The sequence below is a fragment of the Gorilla gorilla genome, chromosome 3, assembly GCF_029281585.2.
Source record: "Gorilla gorilla gorilla isolate KB3781 chromosome 3, NHGRI_mGorGor1-v2.1_pri, whole genome shotgun sequence".
In the NCBI taxonomy this organism is placed as follows: Eukaryota; Metazoa; Chordata; class Mammalia; order Primates; family Hominidae; genus Gorilla; species Gorilla gorilla.
In genome coordinates this window covers 132,743,205-132,769,926 of record NC_073227.2, presented here as the reverse complement: position 1 = coordinate 132,769,926, position 26,722 = coordinate 132,743,205, and the positions used below count along the sequence as shown (strand labels likewise).

At 39.9% G+C, this 26,722-nt stretch overlaps 1 protein-coding gene across 4 annotated transcripts in view; it reads right to left on the bottom strand.

The window, feature by feature from the left end:
- Positions 1-26,722, bottom strand: part of ALPK1 (alpha kinase 1) — a 144,859-nt gene that overhangs the window by 48,889 nt on the left and 69,248 nt on the right. The window contains exons 3-4 of one of the 4 annotated variants that reach the window (XM_055385181.2): positions 15,342-15,562; positions 10,376-10,530 (exon numbers count right to left, since the gene is read on the bottom strand). In XM_055385181.2, coding sequence (XP_055241156.2) covers positions 10,376-10,530; positions 15,342-15,462 — 276 coding nt within the window. In that variant the 5' untranslated portion in view covers positions 15,463-15,562. The remainder of the gene's footprint in view (positions 1-10,375; positions 10,531-15,341; positions 15,563-26,722) is intronic. The other 3 variants (XM_055385182.2, XM_055385184.2, XM_055385185.2) reach the window with 3 other exon arrangements.

The following is a 26,722-nucleotide window of genomic DNA, read 5'->3' as shown; positions in this document are numbered from 1 at the left end:
TGACCTTCCTGTTCTTTCAGATACAGGGAATGTGACTAGAGTTAGGGAGAGGAGTTGGATATAATTTAGGAAAGAGGCCCAGGTGCAGTGGTTCGATCCGGCAATCCCAGCACTTTGGGAGGCCTAGGCAGGTGGATCACTTGAGCTCAGGAGTTTGAGACCACCTTGGGAAACATGGCTCTGGGAAACCCATCTCTACAAAAAAATAAAAAATTAGCCAGGCATGGTGACATGCACCTGTAGTCCCAGCTACTTGGGAGGCTGAAGTGGGAGGTTGGCTTGAGCCTGGGAAGCAGAGGTTACAGTCAGCCAAAATTGTGCCACTGTACTGCACTGCAGCCTGGGCAACAGAGACATACATTGTCTCAGATAAATGAAATTACTTTTAATTGCAAAAACCACAATTACATTTTCACTAACCTAATAATAATAATACTCTAAGAATGAGATGATATGCTTGGAACCAGAATAGTTACAGTAGGATTAGGGAAAGGAAGATGTGTTTGAGAGACATCTAAGAGGAAAATTATTAGGATTTGGTAACAAATGAGATATGAGGGTTGGGGGGAAGATAAAGCCAAGGTCTTGGTTTGGGGAACTGGGTGGTTTGTAGTGCCATTTACCGATATGGTGATCGCTGGGGGTGGATAAAGTTTGGTTGGTGGAGGGAGAAGAAGTTGAGAGATTATGAGTTCAGTTTTGGGACCTATTGAACTTGAGACATCTAGGACATCCAAATGGAAATATTTAGTGGGCTCTTGACTGTACTATTTACCACAAACTGATGAAGTGGGAAGAGTGATATGTTTTTCCCAATCTATTTTCTCTAGTTATGCTTAAGAATAAAATAACTTAGTAGATACTAGAGCCTATTCTTCTTTTCCTTTTAGAAGCATTTTTGTTGAAATATTCCATTGAACAAATTCTGTTTTTTTTTCCTGTGGACTGGGGTTTATTTTGCCTTCTGTTCTATAGAGGCACAGGCTTACATACTAAGAATCTAGAAGTCATTTGAGAGCTTTCTTGCTTCATTGTCTTACACATATGCACTTAGTATGTTAGTTTCCTGAGAAGGCCATAAACTGGGTGATTTAAAACAATACAGATGTATCATTCCTCACTTCTGGAGGCTGGAAGTCTGAAATCAAGATGTCAGTAGGGCCATGCTCTTTCTAACAGGAGTATCTATTCCCTGCCTTTCTTTTAGCTTCTGATGTTGCCAGCAACCCTTGTGCTTCTTGATCTGCAGCTGTATGGTTCCAATCTCTGCCTCTATCATCACACGGCATTTACCCTATGTCTCTAGGGATTCTCACAAGGCCACTAGTCACACTGGCTTAAGGGCTCACCCTACTCCAGTATGACCTCATTTTAACTTAATTAATTCCACCTACAATAACCTTATTTTCAAATAAAGTCCTCTGAGGTACCGAGGGATAAGACTTTAATGCATCATTTGGGGGGTCAATTCAACCCTTGATACATGGTAAGACTGCAATAACGCTAAAATTTAATTGCCTTTAATGACAAAATTGTTTTGGCAGTTGTTGTCCATACTTTTTATGGCCTGCAGTTTGGCTGTAACACTGACACTCTCTTCAACATTTGTTGCCCTTCTCAGGTTGAGGGAGTAGCCCCTACCTTGTTCACAAGGCAAAGGAAAACTTCCAGTTGCTGAACAACACAACGGCTCATAAATCTTCTGCTTGGGACTGGCATATGTCACTTCCAGCCACATTTCATAGACTAAGACAGGTTGTGAGGGCCTAACCTAATATCTCCATGGGAAGGTATATTCCTTTCAGAGGGAGGCATGCAAGTCACATGGCAACAGTGAATATGTGGGAACGATAATACAATCTACCTCAGTCTAGCTCATTCCATGAATCATGACATACCTTAGGTTGTTTTTCATAATGTCTCTTAGATATGCTTCCTCTTTCCACTTCTCTCAAGCCTAACGTTTATGCAGGACCTCACATAATCATTCTTTCCTTGGCAGTTCAGTGTGCTCCCCAAACTCAGGATCTCCCCACTCCAATTTATAATATGCACAACAAATAGCATTATCTTCTTCAGGTGATTACTTCATTTCTTTATCAGGAAACATTTAAGGCATTTACTTAAATGCCTTCCGTCCCTGAGAGATACATGGGCATTATCCTCCTGACCAGCACCTAGACAATTGTCTGACTGTGGGCCACACATGGGGCAGCCTCATATATATGCCACCACACATGCACATCAAACACCATGTTTTTCAAATAACATTAATACTGTTTCATTCTTTCATCCATCCACCCATCCATCCATCACCCATCCATCCAAGGGTGTTCTTTGAAGGTATGCATTTTAAGTGTCAGGGAATATAATGGTGAACGCAGATAAGGCCCTGTCCTCATGAAGCTTGTAGCTAGCAGAAGAGAGAGACAGAAACCCCACAAACAAATGTAAACAAATGTAAAAGAAACCCCACAAACAAATGTAAACTGCAACTTTGAAAAGGTGATACCTTATAGCCAAGCCTATATTGAGGAAGTTTGATTTAGTCCCAGAGATCAGGGCAGGTTTCCCTGAGAACTGAGATGTGAGCTGAGAAGGGAAAGATACACAGAAATTAATCAAGCAAAGGAGGGAGGGAAGAATGTCTCGGGAATGGAGAGCAGCTATGTGCATGGAATAATCCCGGTAAGAGTGTGGACTGAAAGGAGGCCATGAGATGGAGATGATGCAGCAGGGGCAGCCAAGGGAAGGACTATGCCTGGCAGGGCCCGTGGGCCTCATTTCAGAGTTTTGCATTCCTAGGCATACTAGGGTGACAGACTAGAGTTGTAGTTTGCACAAACACCTCTGTGCATGGAAAAGAGATGTGGAGGAGTGAAGCGGGGTAGATGTGCGAGGCTATTCAGGAAGCAATGGCAGGAGCCCAGGTGAGATATAGCTGCAGCTGGAACAGGAGTAGTGATGGGGTGGAGGGGAATTGAGGAGAGATTTAGAAAATAAGACCTACTAAGCTTGGTGATGGAATGGATATGTCAGGCAAGGGAGAGGAAAGTGACAAGAATGACCTTGAAGTTCCCAGCTTATGCTACTGGACCCTGAAAGGGGACCTTATTTGAGAGCAGGGAAGAGAGGGACCATGAGTTTCAGATGTCTGTAAGACATCCAAGAAGCACATGCCAGCTTCCCCTCCTGTGCTGTCTCAGGTAAAGGCATCACTGCCCTGCACACTGCAAGACTGAAATCTTATACTTAGTGCCCACCCCGTCTGTCTAACCGGTCACCACATGCTCTTCTGCCTTTGACAAGTAGCTCAGCTCCCTTCCTCATGCTCCTTTCTCCTGATCTGCTATCTTATCTAGGGGACCTAAACAAAATACAATTGTTGCAGCCTCAGAGACACCAGACATTTGGCTGGAGCAAGGTTCTTTCTGAGACAAACTTTCATTTTCAGGTCATGGCAAGATCCAGAGGTTCCTGAATTAGTCAGGGCAAGAGTAGGAGCAATCAGGCCCCTGGCCATGGCTGTGACCAACCACTGGTATCTCAACATCTTAAAAGCCAGCACAGGCCAGGCATGGTGGCTCACGCTTGTAATCTCAGCACTTTGGTAGGCTGAGGCAGGTGGATCACGAGGTCAGGAGATTGAGCTCATCCTGGCCAACATGGTGAAACCCTGTCTCTACTAAAAATACAAAAATTGGCTGAGAGTGGTGGTGCGTACCTGTAGTCCCAGCTACTCAGGAGGCTGAGGCAGGAGAATCGCTTGAATCCGGGAGGTGGAGGCTGCAGTGAGCCAAGATCACGCCATTGCACTCCAGCCTGGACAACAGAGCGAGATGCTGTCTAAAAAAAAAAAAAAAAAGCCAGCATGGCCCTCATTGTGTGCCCCTGAATGGAAAGAACAGAGCTGTCCATAAAGAGATGGGGAGTTCAGATTGTGACTTTGAAAAGTTACTTCTCTGAGCATTAATTTTCTTAACTGTGAAAAGGGAATTATAACTCTTCTCTTTAAGGGTTGTCTTCATAGCTGAAAGAACATAGATTGAGCAACTGCCACATATTAGGAGGTCAATACATGGGAAGAACCATTCCAATAAGCTGGACTTTGACCGGGGTTGCCCTCTCTCTTCATTTTTGTAGTTTTCCAGGACATGAATTGGGTCTTCTCTTTCTTCTGCACTTCTTTGAGTGTTCTGTCAAACATCTGGCACATGCTGACACCCAGTAAAGTTTGTTGAATGAATGAATGCAGAGTTTATCTACACTTTGTGTTTTTTTTTTTTTTGCAACTTGATGAAAAAGATTTCTGCTATGAAAGCCCCAAAGCATATAAGATGAAAAATGATGAAAGAATCATAATCTAAACAGCACCTGTTACTGCTTTTGAATTCTGTATTACTAATATAAAAACCGGCACCTGGAATAAATGTTTTAAAATTAGTTTTAAGGACATCTTTTAATCCAGAGCTTATTCATGGAGGGAATTTTATTGTTTCCATAACTTTCTTTAACTTGATATTTCATTTCCTAATAAATTCATACTTTGCTTTCTTTTGCTAAAGTCTCTCCTCCATCCCCTGAGCTCACGAGTTAGTCACACTAGGCATTTTTAAGGCATTTTCTGCAATCTTGCAATGACCAACTCTTATATTTATTCATGTTTATTCATGTTTTAAATCTCACCCCTCTAACATCTTAAGTAGTATAAAAACAAAAATATCAACAAGTCAAAGGCACCAAGATAATACAAACAGACATATTAGAAAAAATATTCTGACTATGCAGCCATAAAAAAGAATGAGAGCATGTCTTTTGCAGGAACACAGATGGAGCTGGAGGCCATTATCCCTAGCAAAGTAACACAGGAACAGAAAACCAAATACCGCATGTTCTCACTCTAAGTGGGAGCTAAATGATGAGAACTCATGGACACTTAGAAGGGAAAAACACACTGGAGCCTATTGGAAGGTGGATGATGGGAGGAGAGAGAGTATCAGGAAAAATAACTAATGGGTACTAGGCTTAGTACTTGGGTGACAAAAAAATCTGTACAACAAACCCCTGTGACACAAGTTTACCTACATAACAAACCTGCATGTGTAGCCCTGAACTTAAAATAAAAGTTAAAAAAATTATTGGGACTAAATTGATCAAACTTTATTCATCCACAGGGGTTTTCCACAAAATAGCATAAAGAAACAACTCAACATTTATTATTATTATTAGTATTATTATTATCATGGCGTCTTTTCAAATCACTCAGGGCACCACAGACACTTTCCAAAAATATTTACAACATCAGGGCTATCAGATTACCCATTTTTCATGGTTGTAGAGTTGAAAAGGACATGGGAAAAAGAATATCCTCCTTCTGAGCCTGCTTCATGTCCTCAGACTGTGCTTTTAGTGCCAACCTACAAAAATGATCTCGTATCTCCGTGAGTGGGCACCACAGTAAATCCAGGGCAGACTGACAGCAGGCCCCTCCCTCCACAGAAATAAGCCAGTCTCCCTCCAGCATCAGGACCCCCAAACCTGTGCAGGCAATGTCCAAACTCAGGGCTATCACACAGCTCTTGGCCTTGCAGCCCAATCTGCTCCCACTTGCAAATCCAAACACACCCTTTACTTTACTTTTTGAAAGCTTTACTTTCATATTTTATTTTAATTCACTAGACACTTTTTGTTGTTGTTTAGAAGAGTGAAAACTACAGAAAGAAAAATTCCCAAGGTGGCATCCACGTTGAGTCCTTCCCCGGCATCTCAGCAGCAAGTTAGCATTCTATGGGTTTTCCTAGCTAGCACTCCACCGCCATGGCCCAAAGCTGAGCTAAATAGAAGCTAACGCTAAATGCCTTCAATACTTTTTGAAAAATCCATCAAAGGTTTTGCTGAATGATATTTATAAGGGCCTTACTGTTCTCTTTCACAGACTGAAATGCCCTTCTCCGACACTTGAAAAAAGTTGCTCATGCTTTTCATCTTTCCCTCTCAGAGTGTAAACATTGTTTTGAGTGAAAAGAGCTGAAGGAGCGCTTACTTTCCCTTGAAATTTTATTTTTAAATAAGAGAGGGAGAAAATCCTTTTTCTGACTAATACTAATAATACAGGTCAAAGTGTCAGGCGATATACAATTAAATGGAAAACAAAAAAGGTTCCCCCTCTTTTTCCCACAGTACAATGGCGCTGGAATATAAATTACCGATGAAGATGAAATAATACTTCAAAGCCTATAGGGCAGGGCAGCTCGGTGTTTACAAAGTATTTTCTATGGCACGATGAGACATTAAAGATGATGGTAACCCATGGACTTGAGGGTGTTGCTGAATAGACTGAAACTAGCATGAGGTAGGATTTTAGGTCCCCGTAGCCTGTGACCCCGTGATATGCTTTGTTTTACAAGGGCAGCTGCAGTTATCAACAGATGTTTCAGCAATAAATAATTGGTATCATCTCGGAAAAGACCCATCTACCTAGGGAGAGGGCATAATACCAAAAACACTGCCCAGCTATTACAGCCACATTAATCTCCCATCTCTTCAGGTTTCTTGGGGAGCGTACTGCAGGTGTTTTTTCTGGGAGAGCGCGGACAAACTCTCTCAAGTCAGCAAGCTTTGTGTGGAGTGTAAAGGAGGTTGGCCCCTGCCATAAATTTCTGTCTGTGGCCACACACCAAAGGAAAAGGGATTGGAGAGTCAGGGAGGAGGGGAGGAGAGCAGTGGGGAGGGAGGAAATGGGAACACAGTGGAGACCAGAAAGCAAAACACAAAACATGTATCATTTTTCTTGGTTAAGTTCAGCCCAAGAGAATAACATTATAAATGACTCTTAATTTTACCAACTCATGAACTGTGGAAAACAGTTGTTTGTGGCTTGCCTTTTTCTTAAGCATTCTGTTCTCAACTTCGATCTGTTATTTGTGGAATTAAAGACACAGTGTTTATGCTCTGAGTACAATGCTTATTTGAAAAACAGAGGGGAAACATTTTATGGGAAGGATTCATTTCAAGGTAAAAAAATCACAGAAAGTTTATATTTATGAATAAACTATAAAAAGAGAGAAAACATGAAAAGACAAACTCAGCAATCTTTAACTATTTTTTACATGAGAATGGAATTTCACAATTAATCAGTTATTAAAATATGACCATCCAGCTCTGACAAACTCTAATATTGAAATCGACCAGATTGGGATACAATGACACAAAAACAAATCATGGAATTTGTTCAAACTATTTTTAATAATCTAAGATATTAAAAATAGATTTTAGGAGTGCCTGACTCACAGGGTGCTATGGTTCTCCATATTTACAAAACAGAGTGGTTTAGCAATTGTGCACTTGGGGTCTGGCACAATAGGAGAACATCCTAAAAGTCATTAGGAGGTGCAGTTGCTTAATTTAATAGCTTGCTGGGCAAGCTAAAGAAAATGATGCTCAGAGTTCAAAAAGCTGCCAGATTAAATACATTAGAGACTAAAGAAGGCCTAATAGACAGCGCCCCTTAGAGCTGCTACTGAGTGACCTTGTGAGCTGGGCTCAAACTTCTTAAATTCTCTATGCTTCTATTTCTCCAATTGTGAAATTTGTGTAGTATAGAGAGGCATAGCGGGAGGTATCATAAGTGGGCTCTTAAAATAGTCTACCAACTATGAGCAGCTTCTCTCCCAACTCACATTAAACCCCCAGTGCAGCAGGACTGATGTTTTTAATGATGTTTAAAACATCGTTTTCAGTTTTTAAGCTAATGTCACTACCAGCTTTGAATGCAGGGCTCAGGGGATCTGGTGATTGCAGGATGGAACAAGGGGAGTAAACCCCAGTTATAGTGATGTGCCACATCACTCAGCCTATGTTCAAAAGTCAGAGAAACCTGCTAAGCCCAAAAGTCAAAGCTGAGTCACTCCCTCTTGCGAGGCCGTTTTGCTCTCGCCTTCCTTGGAAGGTTTGTAAAGTTCTTTTATGCCACTAGGCTAATTCCACAAGGGATCTCCAAGCAAGTAAAGTGACCATCAGCTTTTGCAGAAGGGCTCCAGTCTAAGCAACAGTTCCCAGAATTGATGGAAAAGAGATTTTTTTTTTATTTTTTTATTGGATTGGTCTCCTACAGCCTTCTCACTGGATTCTCCTTACTCCTTACCTTGACCCTCTCCACTATATCCCCATTCAGGCTCTCTGCCCTTCCCCCTTGCTTGCCACTCTACTCTTCCCTGCGAACAGTGGCTCTCAAACTTTAGCATCAGAATCATCTGGAGGGCTTGTCTAATGCTGATTGCTGGACTCCCACCCCCAGGGTGTTTGATTCAGTAAGGGTTTTTGATTTGCACCCAAGAATTTGAATTTCTGACCAGATTTCAGGTAATGCTAATCTATTGTTGGGAGGTCTCACATTTATAGCCACTGCTTTAGAGCTGCACTGTCCAATAAAATGGCAGCCCTGGCCACATGTGACTATTTACATAGAAATGAATAAAAAATAGCTAAAATAAAAATTCAGTTCTTCGGTCCCATTCACCACATTTCAAGTGCTTGAGAGCCATCTGTAGCTAGTGGCTACCATATTGAACACAGCTGTAGAACATTTCCATCATCAAAACAAAAAGTGTTACTGGATGGCCTACAGCTTACTTTAGATACAATAAGTAAACCTCATGGCTTCTACCTGTTTTTTCAAGCTCTTCACTTGGTGCTTCCTGATGGAGAATTGGAGTTGGATGAAGGAGAAAGCTGTAAGTCACAATTTCACCACTTACTGGTCTGTTCCCCTGGGCAAATTAATCTCTCTGCACCTTAATTTCCTTGTTCAAAAGAGGGATGATAATGGTAATACAGGAGAACCCAAACTTACAATGGTTCAACTTATGATTTTTTTTACTTTACAATGGTGTGAAAGCAATATACGTTTAGTAGACTACAACCATTCTGTTTTTCGCTTGCAGCACAGTATTCACTAAATTACACAAAATATTCAATACCTTATTACAAAATAGGCATTATATTAGATGATTTTGCCCAACTGTATACTAATGTAAGGGTTCTGAGCTTGCTTAAGGTAGGCTAAGCTAAGCTATGATGTTTAGTAGGTTAGGTGTAGTAAATGCATTTTTAATGTATAATATTTTTGACTTATTATATTTCCAACTTATGATGGATTTACTGGGGGCAACTCCTTTGTAGGTCAAAGAGCATCTGAATCACTCTGTAAAGTGTTACAAGCACTTTGTAAACTCTACAGTGATAGTTAAGTTACAGTTATTATTTTATTCTATTTTTCCACTAATACTGACCACATTTATTTAAAACCCTGGCTCACCATTGTGTTCTTCTTAAGTATTCACTTTCCTTTGCTTGCAATCCCCAGTCTGCTTAACCTGTTTTGTTTGTTTTTTAGGAGGATGAGAGAGCTGGGGTTTTACTGTTTCTATTAAGTCTCTAAAGATGCTCTTGTGTGTCTATAGATCAGGGGGTCTTTCTTAGATTTTTGCTTGAATGGGCAAAGACAATGTCTATATATTTATTTTGGGATGACTCAAAAATACAATCTTACGTAAACCAATAAAGTAAAAATTTTAGGATATTGTCATGCTTTAATGCCTGACAAATATATTTTTTATTTGAGAAAAGATATATATATATATAAATTAGCAAGCTTTCTTCCTTGACAATCTTCTGAGAGAATGTGGGTAAAAAGCAATGCTATCAAAAAGGAAAACGGTTCTCCCTATGTTATCCCCAGAACCAAAGCCTGAATCCTGAGCTGCAATCTGAGTTCCTGTGCTACTCCTCAGGCTGTCTTCTATCTGGCATAGAAGTACCAGTTCAATTAATTTCCAATAAATGAGTTGAGAAATAAGCATGTCAATGACTTTGACTTGATGCTTCCTGAACAGCCTTAATCTTGAGGATATAAGAAAGTCAACAGGACCCTAGGTGGGGCTCAGGAAAGAAATATGCCAGACTTCAATAGCTTAGACAGCAAGTCACACTGATGAAACAAGGGTGCATTTACTTTTTTAAGCTACCTAACTTTTAGAAAGTAGCATTTCAAAATTAAAATGCTGTGAGGAATGGTGAAATCAAATCTGCTTCTTTGGCCCACCAAGGATATGTAAATATTTCAAGATGACAGGGTTCATGTTAGACTCACTGACCACTCTTCACTTTTACTGGATTTGGCTTCACAACACAAGATCTTATGGGCAAGCAATGTTTTTCAAACAGCTATTTCCTTCACATTAGTCAATCTGGCAGAGCTGAGCATAAGGGTAGGGGGCTGTCTTGTGCTTCAAAGAAATTTAATCTATTAGACCACTTAGAGTCTAAATGCCTCACTTGGGGATATCAGAGGAACAGGTGGTGTGGCTCTTCCTACCAGTAACTGCTGCAACCCGGCGCCAATCACATCCTTCAGGTTTGTTTTGTCCTCTGGGCCCACGGCTTGTTTGTACTGCCACTTTTCAGGCACGAAGGGCCACTTCATTTCCTTTGCCTCCTGGATCAGGGTCCTTAACTCGCTGGGGAGTAAAGCTGAAAAGGTCAGAGTTCAGGTAAGGAAATTGCAGTCAAAGAAAAGGCTGTTGAGCTACCAATGTTATGATGAAGCACCGCAGTGGCAAAAAAAAAAAAAAAAAAAAAAGAGAAAAACCTTTTCCCTGCCTCTTGCTGGCTGGTCTAAGCTGTTGGTTCTGACTCAAAGAATAACAGTGAGGAGCTATCTGTCAGGGGTGGCCCTGGCCGACTTTGCCCTACAGGTAAATTGGGGTAGTCAGGCATTAAGAAAGGTTTTTAGCAGGAAGTAAAGCACTTTAGTGACTATCTCTGCATGAAGAATCAGAGAAAGGAATGAAGGAAATATTATTTTCCCTGTAAAATGAGAAAGGGACTGAAATGGAATGGCATTCTGGGCTTGTGGCAGGTGGATGATGCAGTGTTAATTTGTACAACCTCTTTTTGCTTCTCTAAGACTTCACTTTCTCATCCCTTCGATATGGACTACATTTGAATACAGAAAATAACTACGAAAAACACATATCAGATTTGAAATGGTGTAAATTAATTGTGAAATGGCCCTGTTTCACATTAGTAGATGTATTAAATCTCTTAATGGGCACCAAATCTACTTATAGTGGTCCATAATCTCCTATACAAACTTTGGAAACCCAAGCAGCTTTAGCAACTGGAAATTTTTCTTAAGTTTGGCACCCGAAACAGACTTGAATTAACTAGAGGCTATTTATAGTCCTGGTTAAGGACTCAGTGAGATTGCTCAAACGTTTTGCTGCAAAATTTTTTGTGTTTGACTGCACTCCACCTGCTACTGAAGTATGAATGTGATATACAGTCCATGCACCAGAAGACCCTCCTAACACTAGAAAAATTCTGAATTCTGAAGTACACATGTGATGCCAGGGTTCTGAATAAAGGATTATGTATATATGGACCTGTACATATGACTGCCATATAAATAAAGGACCTGTATATATGACTGCCAGCTATAAATCTCTAGGTACTTGTCTTGCAAGCCTCTCATGCTCAACATCCAAAACTGAACTCATCACTTTTTTCTAAATCTGTTTTCCCTTATAAATCTCTACTTTAATGACTGGCACCACCATTTACTAAGTTCCCCGAATCTGAAACCCAGGAGTCAGTCTAGACTTTGTGTTCTCTCTTCTTCCCCAAACCTAATTGGTTGTCAAATCCTGTGGCTCCTAAAATCCATTTCCTCCTCTTCCTTGGCAGTAATTCTTGCCTCAATTATTGTCTGAATCTTGCTCTGTCCAGTCCCTCTTGCACATTGTCAAGCCTCATTTTTCTAAAAACAAGATGGACCAGTCCATTGCCCTGAATAAAAATCTTCAATGGTTTGGCAAATCCTGTTCTGGCTCTTTGGATTGACTTCCCCCAGTGCCTTGTGACCAAATTCAGGCCCACTGGCTTCAGCACTCAATGCAAACATTGCCACTTCTCCTCAATCCACCGTGACCTCACAGTGGAATTGAGCGCCTGCTCTGAGCACTTCCAAACCCAAGGGAGCAGGCTCTTTTCAGCCATCATCCCACTGCTCTGTAACTATTTCTGTCTCTCACTGGACTGCTATCTCCCTGAAGACAAGCATCATGTCTCATCATTTTTTTTTTTTTTTTTTTGAGACGGAGTCTCGCTCTGTCACCCAGCCTGGAGTGCAGTGGCGCGATCTCCGCTCACTGCAAGCTCCGCCTCCCGGGTTCACGCCATTCTCCTGCCTCAGCCTCCCGAGTAGCTGGGACTACAGGCGCCCGCCACCACGCCCGGCTAATTTTTTTGTATTTTTAGTAGAGACGGGGTTTCACCATGTTAGCCAGGATGGTCTCGATCTCCTGACCTCGTGATCCGCCCGCCTCGGCCTCCCAAAGTGCTGGGATTACAGGCGTGAGCCACCGCGCCTGGCCATGTCTCATCATTTTTATAAGTCACACCATGATAGGTGAAAGACCAGTATGATTAAAAGACAAGGTTCATCTTCTAGCTGGCCCTTTGAAAATATTTTTATATCATCTATAAAAAAGACATAGTTCATCTAGTATCTATGTGAAACATGTTAAATACAGCAAAAGAGATATGACAGAAAGAACAAAAGAAAAAAGGAGAGAGAAAATCTAACTTGGTCTGTGATCCCTTTTTATGAGCCATTTAGAACCATTTATGAACTGGGCAAATGTAAGGAAGTTTTCTGGTGGGGAAGGACTGTTTGGCATTGAGGGGATATCACATGGGCTATGCCAATGAATGATTCACACTGATTACCGAGGATGGCTTACAGGTATCACACTGAAATTATCACCCCCTATCTCCACTGAGCAGTCCAGGACTACTGAGCATCTACTGTGTGACTGATGGTGCTCCCCCTTGAAAGCAGACCCACAGGATTAGGGACTTAGGTGGCCACATTCTGCTGGAAAGCCTGACCCTCTTACAGCCACTGACATAATTTCAACTTCTGAAACTGTTTTCAATATAGCTGTAGAGAACATTTCTTCAAGAGCATTTCTAAACAGTCACAGACAGGATGACCCCTTAGTCCTGTTTGCTTAGGACCATCCTGTGTGGTCCTAGGGTCCTTATTAACAGTGCTCCTTTTCACTCTCAGAAGTGTCCCAGTTTAGCTAATAAATTCTTTAAATTATTTGAACACTGAGTCAATGTGAGCAGTCACATGGCAAAGGAAATGTGATTTCTGGGTTCATAGAATTTTATCACACTTTGGAGTGAATAGTGTTCATATTTTCAAATTTCTTCATGGTAATGGAAAAGTCTCTTCTTTACAACTAACTCATTTTTGCCTCCTTCACATCACCCTTTCCCCACACCTCACGTCAGAATGTCCTGTGGGGCACTCTGAAATAAAATATGCCTGTTAACTATGTTTTTAAAATGTATCTCTGGATTTCAGTTCCTTCTTCATCTCTGGAGAAGTTGCTGGGGTAGTCACCCATGCTGACAAGGACAGTTTCTGAGGGAAAATCATGGCGTCGAGAGGAGGAAGGAGAAGAAGAAAAACCTCAGCGTTTGTGTTGCAGGGTCTGCTGGCTCGCGCCGCTGCCATAAGTGACCCTGTACTAATGCCTTTCTCTGGGAGCACATGCGGTGACGACATCGGTGGCGGCACGACCCGCCTGCTCGAGCCGCTCCGCAGCCACCTGCCGAGGGAAGGGATCCGGTGCAGGCTGCACTCCATCCGCACGGTGGGCTCGTGTGGGACACGCAGCGCCGCCCTTGGGCTGGGGCTGATGCTACGGCTGCCAATGGCTCCGCTTAGGAGGCGTCCTTCCTCGTCGGTTTATTGGATTCAACCAACGCCGGGCAGTCAGCCCCAGACCCAGCAGTAACCTCCTCTGCCTCTCTGATCACTTACTTCCCCAAGCAGCTTACCTGAAGGGCCATGTCTAATTTAGTGATTTTACAGCCGTGATTTGCCTTATCTGGAACTAAACTGATTACTTCTTCTATTCTGTGGCACTCGGGAAGAAAAAGAAAAGAAAATGCTACTCAATTGGGAGCTCAGAGTCTTCATCAGGGAGAACACAAAGCTTAAAGGAATTTGGCTGAGGAGACAAAGGGTGTGGTGTAGTAAAAGGGAGAGAAAAACTTCAGTGGAAACAACAGAACACAACACACCGCCCCTGGGGAGAACTAGGGCCAGCCATAGAGCATATTCTATAGGTGCCAAGTACCTGCCATTCCCTGACAAAGGCTGACATCTGTGAGAGTGATCTCAGGCTGACAGGCACATGGAGCCAGGAAGCAAAGTCACACATTGGTGTATCACAGAAACTGAGGCTGTGAAATGACTGGACTTAGGGGATTTTTATCTTGAAAGGAGGACAAATGACAGGTTACAAATAATTAAGACTTCCATAGTGCCCTTGTAAAAATATATGTGCCTATGTACAAGAACTCAGGAGAAAAGACTCTCCCAGAACCTTTTCCCATTACATAATGAACAACAGCAAAAAATGAGGAGCATGCATTTTATTTGGGAATCTTGTTTCTGTGAGGAATAGCAAAGTGCTAAAAATACTGAGAAAAATATTAAAAGCATGTAAAAAGGACAGTACTTATGGAAGTGGAGGAAAATTTATTCAAATGCTAAAAAGAAATCTAAAAAAAAAATCAGAACGTTGCCTCTCAAAAATTGGTTAAAGAAGAAATAAGAATTGCTTTAACTTTCTAGACTTTGTGATGGAAACTTCCCAAACAATGACTTATCTGATACTCTGAATGGCACAAAGAATAAAATGAGCAAAAAGCCAAATTCTTAAAACCTGATAATGATGCAATCAGTATTTATCGAGATGAGAGAATTTATTTTACAAATGGTGTGAGAATATAGCATGAAGAATGTATTGGTGATCAAAAAAGTGAGATTGGACTGGTGAGATGACGTATTAATGGAAACCCTAGAAGTCTATGGAAACTGATGAGGCAAAAAATCCTAGTTTGAAAAAAAGTATGTGCTACCATTCAGAAATTGCTTCAATTTTTTAATAATTGAAATTTATGTGCACCAGCCAACTTGGATCCTTTGTTCTTCTTGAACTAAACTGTTTCTTGTAGCCTCATGTTTACTGAAGCCTAAAATTAGAACTGACAGCAATTCAGTGCAACAAAGTGGGCTTCCTCCCCTGCCTGTCCGCCCGCAGCCCATGTCCCATTCATGCCCTAGAAATCCACTCATCTCTCGGTGGTCATCTGCCAAGAGAAGAAAAATAGGGCAGAGATAAGAACGTGTCGTTCAGGCAGGGGACAGGAGAGTGAACCTGCTGGTTCACCCCTGGTGCCTCCCATCAGAACCTCACCTCTGCAGCGCTGGTCCTCACTCTTGTCCTCTTCCGACACATCTGGCGCTTCCAACAAGAGCTGATCCAGCACTTGCTTGCACTCTTGCAGTAGCACAGCTATCACTTTTTGATTATTCATGATGATTACGATGAATTGGGTGTCCCTGGGTCTAGGGTGATCAATTACCTAGGAGAAGACATTGATTCTCAATAAAGGAGCCCCTTGAAGGCCGAAGTACCTGGTGAACAAAAGAGAGGGAAAGATGATTAACTGAAGCATCATCAATTATCTGTGAGACTCAAGCAGGGAGGGATAATAGGGCAAACAGAGGAAAATACATGACAGCCCCCGAGGACTTTATTAGAGGAGTGTGTGAAATTACTGCAGGGCCTGGCTAGATGGGCAGCACCTCCTAAGGCCTCAGAGTGCAGAAGCGAGAGGGGCCTGGTACAGACCCCAGTTATCTATCCACAGTGACGTCAGTGGAGTTACATGGGCCAAATGAAATGAATATACTGCATGATTTATTTATCTTCTGCATACTTCACATCAGTGCCTCTGGAGCTCAGTGGCACCACACTCTCTGCTCTCTAGAAGTCCACAGGAAGCATCTGGCTAACAGTTCTAATATTAGACACTAGTACACGGTAATAACCCACTGCTGATTTCCCCTGTGCAGTATTCTTCATAATATTTAGCATGATATAATTTGGACCAAGATAGGCAATGACAAATGCCAAATTTAAAGCTCTTCACTGCCAGGAACATTACCAAGTAAAATAGAGAACTGATATCCTAGAAAACCCAATTTCCCAAATCCATCAAACGGATGGATCTGTCATATGGATCTACTTATATTGTCATTTAACGTATATACAATTGAGAGATTTCTTATGCAAATATTAGTGTGATTAATGAGCTACTGCCGTCAAGGTAATTTCAAGAATGAAATAACTTACTAACAGTGCAAAAAAAAAATGCCTGACAAATTCATAGAAAAACATTATTCAATTAACAAATCTTTTTGTCTATCTTTCTTTTGTTAAAGTATTATATTGTAAATGAAAGACAGGAAGTTATTCTCTCTTAGACATTGCCAGAATAGATAGTGGAGCTGCTGTCAGGTTTAGACACTCCTGGAGGGCATGTAGAATTTTATTACCAAAAGCAAGACAGTCTGAAAGGGAAGAAAGTAACAGATACATGGATGGCTCTAGTTATTTTGTCTCTGAGCTTATGCATGCAATGAAGTAACCATTGAAAATATTAAAGCAGTGAATTATTGTGTTGGTGTTGGGATTAAATGTGCTCTACTAGCCAATGGTTTCTTAACTAACTTTAAGAAGTTGGTTTTGAATTTGAAATAGCAAGAAAGCCTTTTTCTCTCTCTCATTTTCTATTCTGTGACTTAACAGGAGCAGAAAATGAGAGCTGAGCTAACTGTGTAATCTAAACTTTGTGTTTTTCATACTAACTTGGCAGGTATACCTCGTATCTCCATATACTTTGGGTTTAAACACACACACACACACACATTACACACATACATTACAGAGCTAGAACTGCCAAAGCAAAGCTTGAGGTTATTACAGGCTTGTTTCATTTAAAATACTAATGTATTTGTTGATGAAGAACACAAGCAGAGTGCTCAAATACAAAATTTGTGTTACTTGAAAGGGCATTCACTTAAGTGAGATACTGAGGAATTAGTCACTAAGAGCAAGTCTAACCATCGGTGTCTCTGTGCCACTTTTTGGTAATTCTTGGAATGTTTCAAACTTTTTCATTATTATTATATCTGTTATGGTGATCTGAGATCAGTGATCTTTGGTGTTATTATTGTAATTATTTTGGGGCACCACAAACTGTCTGGGAGCCAGCAAAGTTAATCCATAAATATTGTGTGTCTTCTGACTGCTCCACTGACCAGTCATTTCTTACTATCTTTTCCTCTCCTCAGGCTTCCCTATTCCCTGAGACACAAAAATATTAAAATTAGGTCACTTAATAACCCTACAGCAGCCTCTATGTGTTCAAGTGAAAGGAAGAGTCACACATCTCACACTTCAAGTCAACAGCTAGTAATGTTAAGCTGAGAGAGAAAGGCATGTTGAAAGTCAAGATAGGCCAAAAGATAGGCCTCTTGTGACAAACAGCCAAGTTGTGAATGCAAAAAAAAAAAAAAAAAAATTCTTGAAGAAAAGGAAAAGTGCTAATCCAGAGAACACACAGGTGGTAAGAAAGTGAAACAGCCTTATTGCTGATATGGAGAAAATTTTAATGGATAGAGAATTAAACCAGCCACAACACTCCCTTAAGCCAAACCCTCATCTAGAGTAAGGCCCCATCTGTCTTCAACTCTATGAAGACTGAGAGAGGTGAGGAAGCTGCAGAAGAAAAGTTAGAAGCTAGAAGAGGTTAGTTCAAGAGTTTTAAGGAAAGAAGCCATCTCCATAACATAAAAGTGCAAGATGAAGCAGCAAGGGCTGATGTAGAAGCTGCAGCAAATTATATAGAAAAGCTAGTTAAGATAATTAATGCCAAGCCTGGGCAACAGAGGGAGACCCCGTCTCTACAAACAATAAAAAAATTAGCTGGGTGTGGTGGTGCACACCTGTGGTCCTAGTTACTCAGGAGGCTGAGGTAGGAGGATTGCTTGAGCCCAGGAGATTGAGGCTGGAGTGAGCTGTGACTGCACCACCACACTCCGGCTGGGTGACATAGCAAGCCTCTGTCTCAAAAAAAAAAAAAAAGAAAAACATCACTGACAAAGGTGGCTACACTAAACAACAGATTTTCAGTGGTGACAAAACAGCCTTGTAGTGGAAGAAGATACCATCTAGAACTTTCATATCTAGAGGGGAGGAGTCAATGCCTGGCTTCAAAGCTCCAAAGTTCAGGGTGACTCTCTTGTTAGAGGTTAATGCAGCTGGTGGCTTTACTTTGAAGCCAGTATTCATTTACTGTTCTGAAAACCCTAAGACCCTTAAGAATTATACTATATCTACTCTACCTGTGCTCTATAAGTGGCACAACTAAGCCTGGTAACAGGATATCTGTTCACAACACGGTTTACTGAATATTTTAAGTGCCCTGTTGAGACCTACCTCCCAGAAAAAAAGATTTCCTTCAAAATATTACTGCTCATTGACAGTGTACCTAGTCACTCAAGAGCTCTGATTGAGATGTACAAGATTAATGTTGTTCTTATGCCTGCTGATATAACATTCATTCTACAGCCCATGGGTCAAGAAGTAATTTCAACTTTCAAGTCTTAGAAGAAATTCATTTCATAAGGCTATAGCTTATAGTGATCACAGCTTATATCTTTTATAGTAATTTCTTTGATGGATCTGGGCAAAGCAAATTCTTCTAATGGACCTTCTGAAAAGGATTCACCATTCTAGATACCATTAAGAACATTCGTGATTCATGGGAGAGGGGCAAAATATCCACATTAACAGGAACTGAGGAGAAACCGAGTCCAACCCTCATAGATAACTTTGGGGTGTTCAAGACTTCAGTGGTGGAAGTAGCTGCAGATGTGGTGGAAATAGCAAGAGAACTAGAATTAGAAAAGCCTAAGATATGACTGAATTGCTGCAATCTCATGATAAAACTTGAATGAATGGGACGTTGCTCCTTATAGATGGGCAAGGAAGGTGGTTTCTTAAGATGAAATCTACTCCTGGTAAAGATGCTGTGAACATTGTTGAAATGGCAACAAACCATGTAGAATATTATGTAAACTTAGTTGGTAAAGCAGCAGCAGGATTTAAGAGGACCGACTGCAATTTTGAAAGAAGTTCTACCATGGGTGAATGCTATCAGACAGCATCACATGCTACAGAAAAATCTTTAGGAAAAGGATGACTCAATCCATGTAGCAAACTTCATTGTTGTCTTAATTTAAGAAATTGCCACAGCCACTCCAGCCTTCAGCAACGATCACTCTGATCAGTCAGCAACCACCAACATTGAAGCAAGACCCTCTAACAGCAGAAAGATTAGGACTTGCTGAAGGCTCAGATAATCATTAGCATTTTTTAGCAATAAAGTATTTCTTAATTAAGGTGGGTACTTTTTTAGACATAATATGATTGTACACTTACTAGACTATAGTATAGTGTAAACATAACTTTCATTAATTTTATGCACTGGGAAACAAAAACATCCATGTAACTCACCTTTTTTTAATTTTAATTTTTTTTAAGAGATGGGTCTCACTATGTTGTCCAAACCAGACTCAAACTCCTAGGCTCAAGTGATCCTCCCACCTCAACCTCCCAAGTAGGATTACAGGTACGCACCACTGCACCTGGCTTTGTGTGACTCACTTTATTGTGATACTTGCTTCTGTGCAGATGGTTGGAACTGAATCCACAATATCTTTGAGGTACACTTGTACAAATTTAATCTCTTTTCTGTTTGGGATACTTCAAAAAGGTATTTCTGCATGGATTGGGTGTTGAACTAAAAGGTTTCCAATGTCCCTTTTAACTCAAATGTCTATAAGCCACAATGTTTTATGCCACAAGCTGGCTATTAGCCTGCCTACCTAGGAAAAGAACTAAGCAGTAAAGGCTGCTCAGAATTTTATCCTCATACTGCTATTGCAAAGAGTACAGGAGCATATGTTCATTCCTTCTGAGTACCGCAGTGAGCTGATAAAAGAGCTAATTAGTGGGCTACAGTGAACAAGAGGCCCTGAAGCAATGAAGAAACGATATCTCATTCCCATCATTCCTTGAGAGAGGGAGACATTGGCTAAAATGGGAGGTTAGCATTGAGATTAAAATATACATTTGGTGGTTTAGAAGATTAAGAACAAACTTTGCTTGGCGTGAGCTGCAGATAAGTTGGAGACTCATTTTTCTTCAAGTCCAAAATTAAAGCAAGAAGGGAGTTCTCTTTCCTAGCATTCTTTTGTAGAACTTCATCTAGAAAGAGAGGTGTAATAAAGAAATAGGAAGAGCTCGTGCACAAAGAAATAAAACTACATTATCATATAATTTTAGTAGCACATCATCCTTTTGTCTAAAGGCTTATGTTTTCTTAGTGCTGTATCATTCCCTTAAGGTAGAAAGTGGTCTTTTGTTGAACTCATAGAAGCAGAGAGTAGGGTTGTGGTTACCAGAGACTGCAGGATGGGGGGAATTAGGGAGGGTGTTGGTCAAAGGATACAAAATTTCAGTTAGACAGGAGGAAAAAGTTCAAGAGATCTATGGGATGTCATGGTGATGATAGTTAAAAACAATATATTATATACCTGCAAATTGCTAAGAGAGTAGATTTTAAGTGTTCTCACCACAAATAATGGTATGTGAGATAATGCTAATTAGTTTGATTTAACCATTCTATAATGTATGACCATAAATATACATAATTTAATCTGTCAATTAAAATAAAATTAAAAAAGAAAGTAGGCCAGGCGTGGTGGCTCACGCCTGTAATCCCAGCACTTTGGGAGGCCAATGCAGGTGGATCATGAAGTCAGGAGATTGAGACCATCCTGGCTACAGAGAAACCCGGTCTTTACTAAAAATACAAAAAATTAGCCGGGTGTGGTGGCTGGTGCCTGTAGTCACAGCTATTGGGAGGCTGAGGCAGGAGAATGGCATGAACCTGGGAGGTGGAGCCTGCAGTGAACCAAGATCACGCCACTGCACTCCAGCCTGAGCGACAGAGCAAGACTCCATCTCAAAAGAAAAAAAAAAAAAAAAGGAAGAAAGTAGTTTTCTTTATATTGACAAATTGAAGTAAATTTTAATTACTCTGTTTCTGTAAACGACTTAAGTAGAAACAGCATATAGTAATGAAAAGAGGACCCAGAAATAGGAAACGAATGCACACAAGGGTGTTCAACAGATATTTGTTGATTAATTCCACTTTATACTCTATCATTAACTATTTGTAAGACTTCTGAGATTCACTTTTGAGATTGACTTTTCTCATCTGTATTTTTGAAGGAATTGGTTGGAACAATTGTTAAGATGCTTCTAGCTCTTAAATTACATACTCAGCAGCAGTCTAAATAGACCATGTTGTTTATTGCCAAATAATATTTGATATTTGTTTATTAAGAAATTCCCTAGCTCTTTTGAGAACCCTTACATATCGTTTTTATGTATGTATATTTTTGTGTGGTTAGAAATATTGGCTTGAATTTTAGAAGTCGATTACTAAATATACTTATTTGCTTTGGTTTCCTCACTTGCAACACCAATTCCTGATGCACAAGATCATAAATCTCTTCCTTTTGTCTAAGTGATGTGAAAGAGAGATAGGGCATGCAGTTGTATGAAGGCAAACAACAGGACTTGACCTAATCACTTGAGTAAAGCTAGGGCAGATCAAGGGAGGCTTCTTTGAGAATGTGATGCCTGAATTAAGCTTTGAAAGAGTGATAGGGCTTAATGAAGTTAAAATGGTGGGGAATGGCTCTTATGTAGAAGGAACTAGAGAGGGAATGAAAGACAGAGAGGTTGGCTGAACTAGCGATAAAAGGAGAAAGTTGATATGAGGTGGGACTGGAGAGGTAAATACGGGCTGTGCAGGCCTATGTGTGCCTGGTAAAAAATTGTATCTTCACCTTAAGAGTGCTAGGAAACTACTGGTAGCAGGAGGATCAGGGCCAGTTGTGCATGTGGAAAAAATCACTCTGTTTTAGCTGTAGTGCGTACGTTAGGGTGGGGGTTTGCCGGGAGGTAACTGCAGGAAGATCAGTTAGGTATTATTGCAAAAATTCACGTGGAAAGTATCAGGACTTTCGACCAGAGCGATAGTATTAGAGATGTAGAAAACTGGACAGAATTGAGAGTTGTCTGGGGAATAAATGCAATATTGGCATTGGATGGATATGAATGTTATTAAGAATGAGTATCAGTTTCTCCTTCACCATAGCTCAAAACTGAGTGGACAATGTTACCATGTTTTGAGACAAGAAGCGTAGAAGAGATCTTCCAGGAAAAGACATAAATGCATCTATTCTGTATTTCTACATATAAAAGTAAGTTAGATAAATCATATCATCCACAATAAGAAACCATATTTTAGCCAAGACAACATTTCTAAAAAGAAGAGATTTCCAAGGTAATTCATGTTTAGTACTTGCAATTCCCCAGAAATGTACTGAAGACACTCTTCATACTTTTTGAAAGTCACAGCATTTTCCCTTTTCTCTGTAGAATTCAGAGGAGACAATAGGAAGAAAATACTGTAACATGAGAAACGCTTTGGAATCCAACCATCTGTCCAGACTTGTGTGGTTCATTGTTAGGCATAACAGAGGCTGGAGCCCAGGAACTTTCCTTCAGGCAACAGTCCTGCTGGAAATTTTGGTCAACTTCATTTATAAAGGAATCATTTTCAATCTCAACACATATCAGTTTTTCCTCCCCTGAACTGTGGCATTCAGTGAGCTGTATATTGTTTTTACATTTAAACAATGGGAGTTCCCCAGTATGTCTGGTAATCAATGAATTACTTTTTGTCTTTTAACATCCCTCCCCTGTATTTTTTTTTTCCTTAAAAATCAAATAGAAAGAGTCCAGGAAAAGCAATCAGACCATAAAAACAGATAATTCTGGAATAAATACCCAAAAAAGTTAGAGCGATACACTTTAAGGCACATGTGCACACTCACAGCTAAGTGGTCGTGTGTTTATACATGCTGTATGTGATTTTGATATACAAATTCTTCAGTTCTATTGGTAACTTAGAATTTAGTTGAGTGGCTTAGTTATGGGATAATTGACAAATCAGCTATTATAAAAGTAACCAAACCAGTGGATTATTCAAAGCTCCATTTCTTTTAGCATCTGTGTTTGAGTCTTTTTCACTGGACAATTAGTACCCCTATTAGGGAATATGTCAAGGAAAATAAAATGACTCCAGAGATATTCCATTGTCTACTGGTTGCCACTGCTATTATAACCCACTAGCCAACTAGTCAGAATCCCCAAGCTAGAAGATGTGGAGAAGGGTAAAGAAATATGAGCAATGATCTTTACTGTCAAGGAATTTACAATATAATTAGAAGGATAAGATGCAAATATACTAAAAGGTAAACTAGATAAATATACAGGGCATATAATACACAATTGTACTCTGCAAGCTCAATTTAAATTATCTATGTTGGAATTCAATTAATCCTTGGTTAGATTCATAAGCAAGCCCACAGAGCCTATTTAATTCATATGTACATGAATAATTATTCTAAAACAAATTTTCTTTTCTTTTTCTTTTTGAGACCGAGTCTCACTCTGTCACCCAGGCTGGAGTGGAGTGGTGCGATCTCGGCTCACTGCAACCCTCTGCCTCCTGGGTTCAAGCGATTCTTGTGCCTCAGCCTCTGAGTAGCTGGGATTACAGGCATGCACCACCATGCCCAGCTAATCTAAAACGTCTTTTTAATCTACACTCATTTCTCATATTATTTCTATAGGAAAAGGTATTCTGGTCTCTAATGTACAACAAGAATACATTTCTCTAATCAGGCACTAAGCAATGACAATCCAGCTGTTCCCACCATTTCACTCTTCTCTGAGCACCCATAGACATAAACTATCACCATATTGCCTCTTGCACTGATTGGCAGTAGAAGTGGGGAAACAAATGGAGAAAGAGGCAGCTGACTGGAGAGTAAGGCAAGTGTGGGGCTCAGAAAGATATTATTGGGTAACAGGCATTTGTCAGCATTTTAAAACTGCATTAAAAGGGAGAAGGCAACTTCTAAGTCACCAAAAACATAAAAAAGTAGACTTCTATTTCTAGCATTGAGGAAGACTATCTAACACTCCCACTGAAAACAATAAAAAATGCTGCAAAAACATTTTAAATCTCTAAAATATGTCAATAAAATGGCAAGAGAGGAAGCAGTACTCAGAAAACAAAAAATGAGTAAAAGCTGAAACCTAAAAAGTTAACTGCAATATAGAAGCTAGCCGTTGCCTTGATTGTATTTGCCAAACTATGAACTTAAAACTGGTTTCACTGTCTTGTAAGGTGAGAGGGGAGAAAATGAAACCAAAGGCCTTAACTGAGGTAGGAATTTAAGTGGAGACTGCACACCCCATGCATAAAACTGAGATCCTAAAAGGTAGCACCTTCAGTATAAGAGTGAGCTAAAAAATAAATCCTCATCCTCTCCCCTCACCTCCCAGGAAAATTGTCTGTGGCAAAACATGCTGCTTGATGGAGGGGAACAAAAATTTTTCCCTTGAGAATTTGAAGCCACAAAGTCCATAAAACCTCTAGCTAATGATTAATTTAAAATAAATTATTCAAAATAATTAGGTTAGTAGTGTTCCCAGTCAACTGGTGTGACTAAATATAATCCTTTCTTTAAAAAATTAACCTCAATCCAAGCTTCAAAGAATTCCCACCCATAAAATACTAAGATGCATGAGCTCCTGATCAAATGTCACAAAATACATAAGGCAAAAAGAAATCATGAATGAAAGCAGAAACAACAGATACTAAAATCAGATCCACAAAGACTTTAGATAATGGAGTTAACAGATATAGACTCTAAAATATATATGTTTAATATGTTTAAGGAACTGAATTAATGTGTTGAAAACATTAATAAACAGCATAAGCTATAGAGAAGGCATAAGCAGATTAAGAATAAGAATTTCTAGAAATAAAAATATAAAAATTAAAAATTAAAAATTCAATGAATGCATAGATTCGATAAAAATATTCACTCTAGGTGGGGATCAGTGGCTCATGCCTGTAATCCCAGTACTTTGGGAGGTGGAAGTGGGTGGATCACTTGAGGTCAGGAGTTCAAGAGCAGCCTGGCCAACATGGCAAGACCCTGTCTCTACTAAAAATACAAAAATTAGCCAGGCATGGTGGTGCGCGTGGTGGTGCAATGAATTATAGGTGGCCAGCTACTCAGGAGGCTGAGGCAGGAGAATCACTTAAACCTGGGAGCCAGAGGTTGAAGTGAGCCAACATCATGCCACTGCACTCCAGCCTGGGCAACAGAGTGAGACTCCGTCTCCAAAAGAAAAAAAATAATTAGCTCTAGCTGAAGATAGAATTTTTGAACTGGATAATAAATCAGAATATATCACTTAGAATTCAACAGAAAAAAGGCAGATAAATAGAATATATGAAGACAGGCTAAAAAACAGGAAATAATTTGTAGAAAAGGTCTAACATATGTCTAATCAGAGTCTTAGGTGGGAAGAAGAGGGAGCAGCAGTAGAACCATTTGGAGAGATAATTGTGATTGCAAATTTTTTGAACAGGAGACAGAAATATAGTCATCTTTCTGTATCCATGGGAAAATGGTTCTGGGACCCTCCTCAGATACCACTTTCAAAGAATGTTCAAGTCTCTTATATAAAATGGTGTAGTAGTTACACATTTGCCCCTATATTTTAAATCATCTCTAGATTACTTATGATACCTAATGTAAATAGTTGTTATGCTGTATTTTTAATTTGTATTATTTTTTGATATTTTTTGTATTTTCATTTTTTACATTAAAAAAATCTTTTATCATAATTAAGCATAAGACAGAAACTAGTAAAAAATACAGATAAAAAGGAAAACTGAAATTCTCCTTGATCCCAACACTAGAAATAACCAGTTAATATTCTGATGTATAGTCTACTGTTCTTTTTTATAGGCATACACATGTTTTTCAAATTACAGTTGGGATCAACAGTGTATACACTGTTTCATAATCTACTTTTTATTTACTTATTTATTTTATTTCAATAGCATTTTGGGGAACAGGTGGTGTTTGGCTACATGAATAAGTTCTTTAGTGGTGATTTCTGAGATTTAGGTGAACCCCATCACCCAAGCACTGCACACTGTACCCAATGTGTAGTCTTTTATTCCTCACCCACCTTCCACCCTTTCCCCTGAGTCCTCAAAGTCCACTGTAGCATTCTTATGCCTTTGTGTGTTCATAGCTTAGCATCCACTTATGAGTGAGAATGTACGATGTTTGGTTTTCCATTCCTGAGTTACTTCTCTTAGAATAATGGTCTTTAATTCCATCCAGGTTGCTGCAAGTGCCATTATTTCATTTCTTTTTATGGCTGAGTAGTAGTCCATGGTGTATATATACCACAATTTCTTTACCCACTCATTGATTGATGGGCATTTGGACTGTTTCCATATTTTTGCATTTGTGAATTGTGCTGCTATAAACATGCATGTGCAAGTATCTTTTTCATATAATGACTTCTTTTCCTCTGGGTAGATACCCAGGAGTGGGATTGCTGGATCAAATGGTAGTTCTACTTTTAGTTCTTTAAGGGATCTACACACAATTTTCCATAGTTGTACTAGTTTACATTCCCACCAGCAGTGTAAAATTATTCCCTTTTCACCACATCCATGCCAACATCTATTATTTTTTGATTTTTTG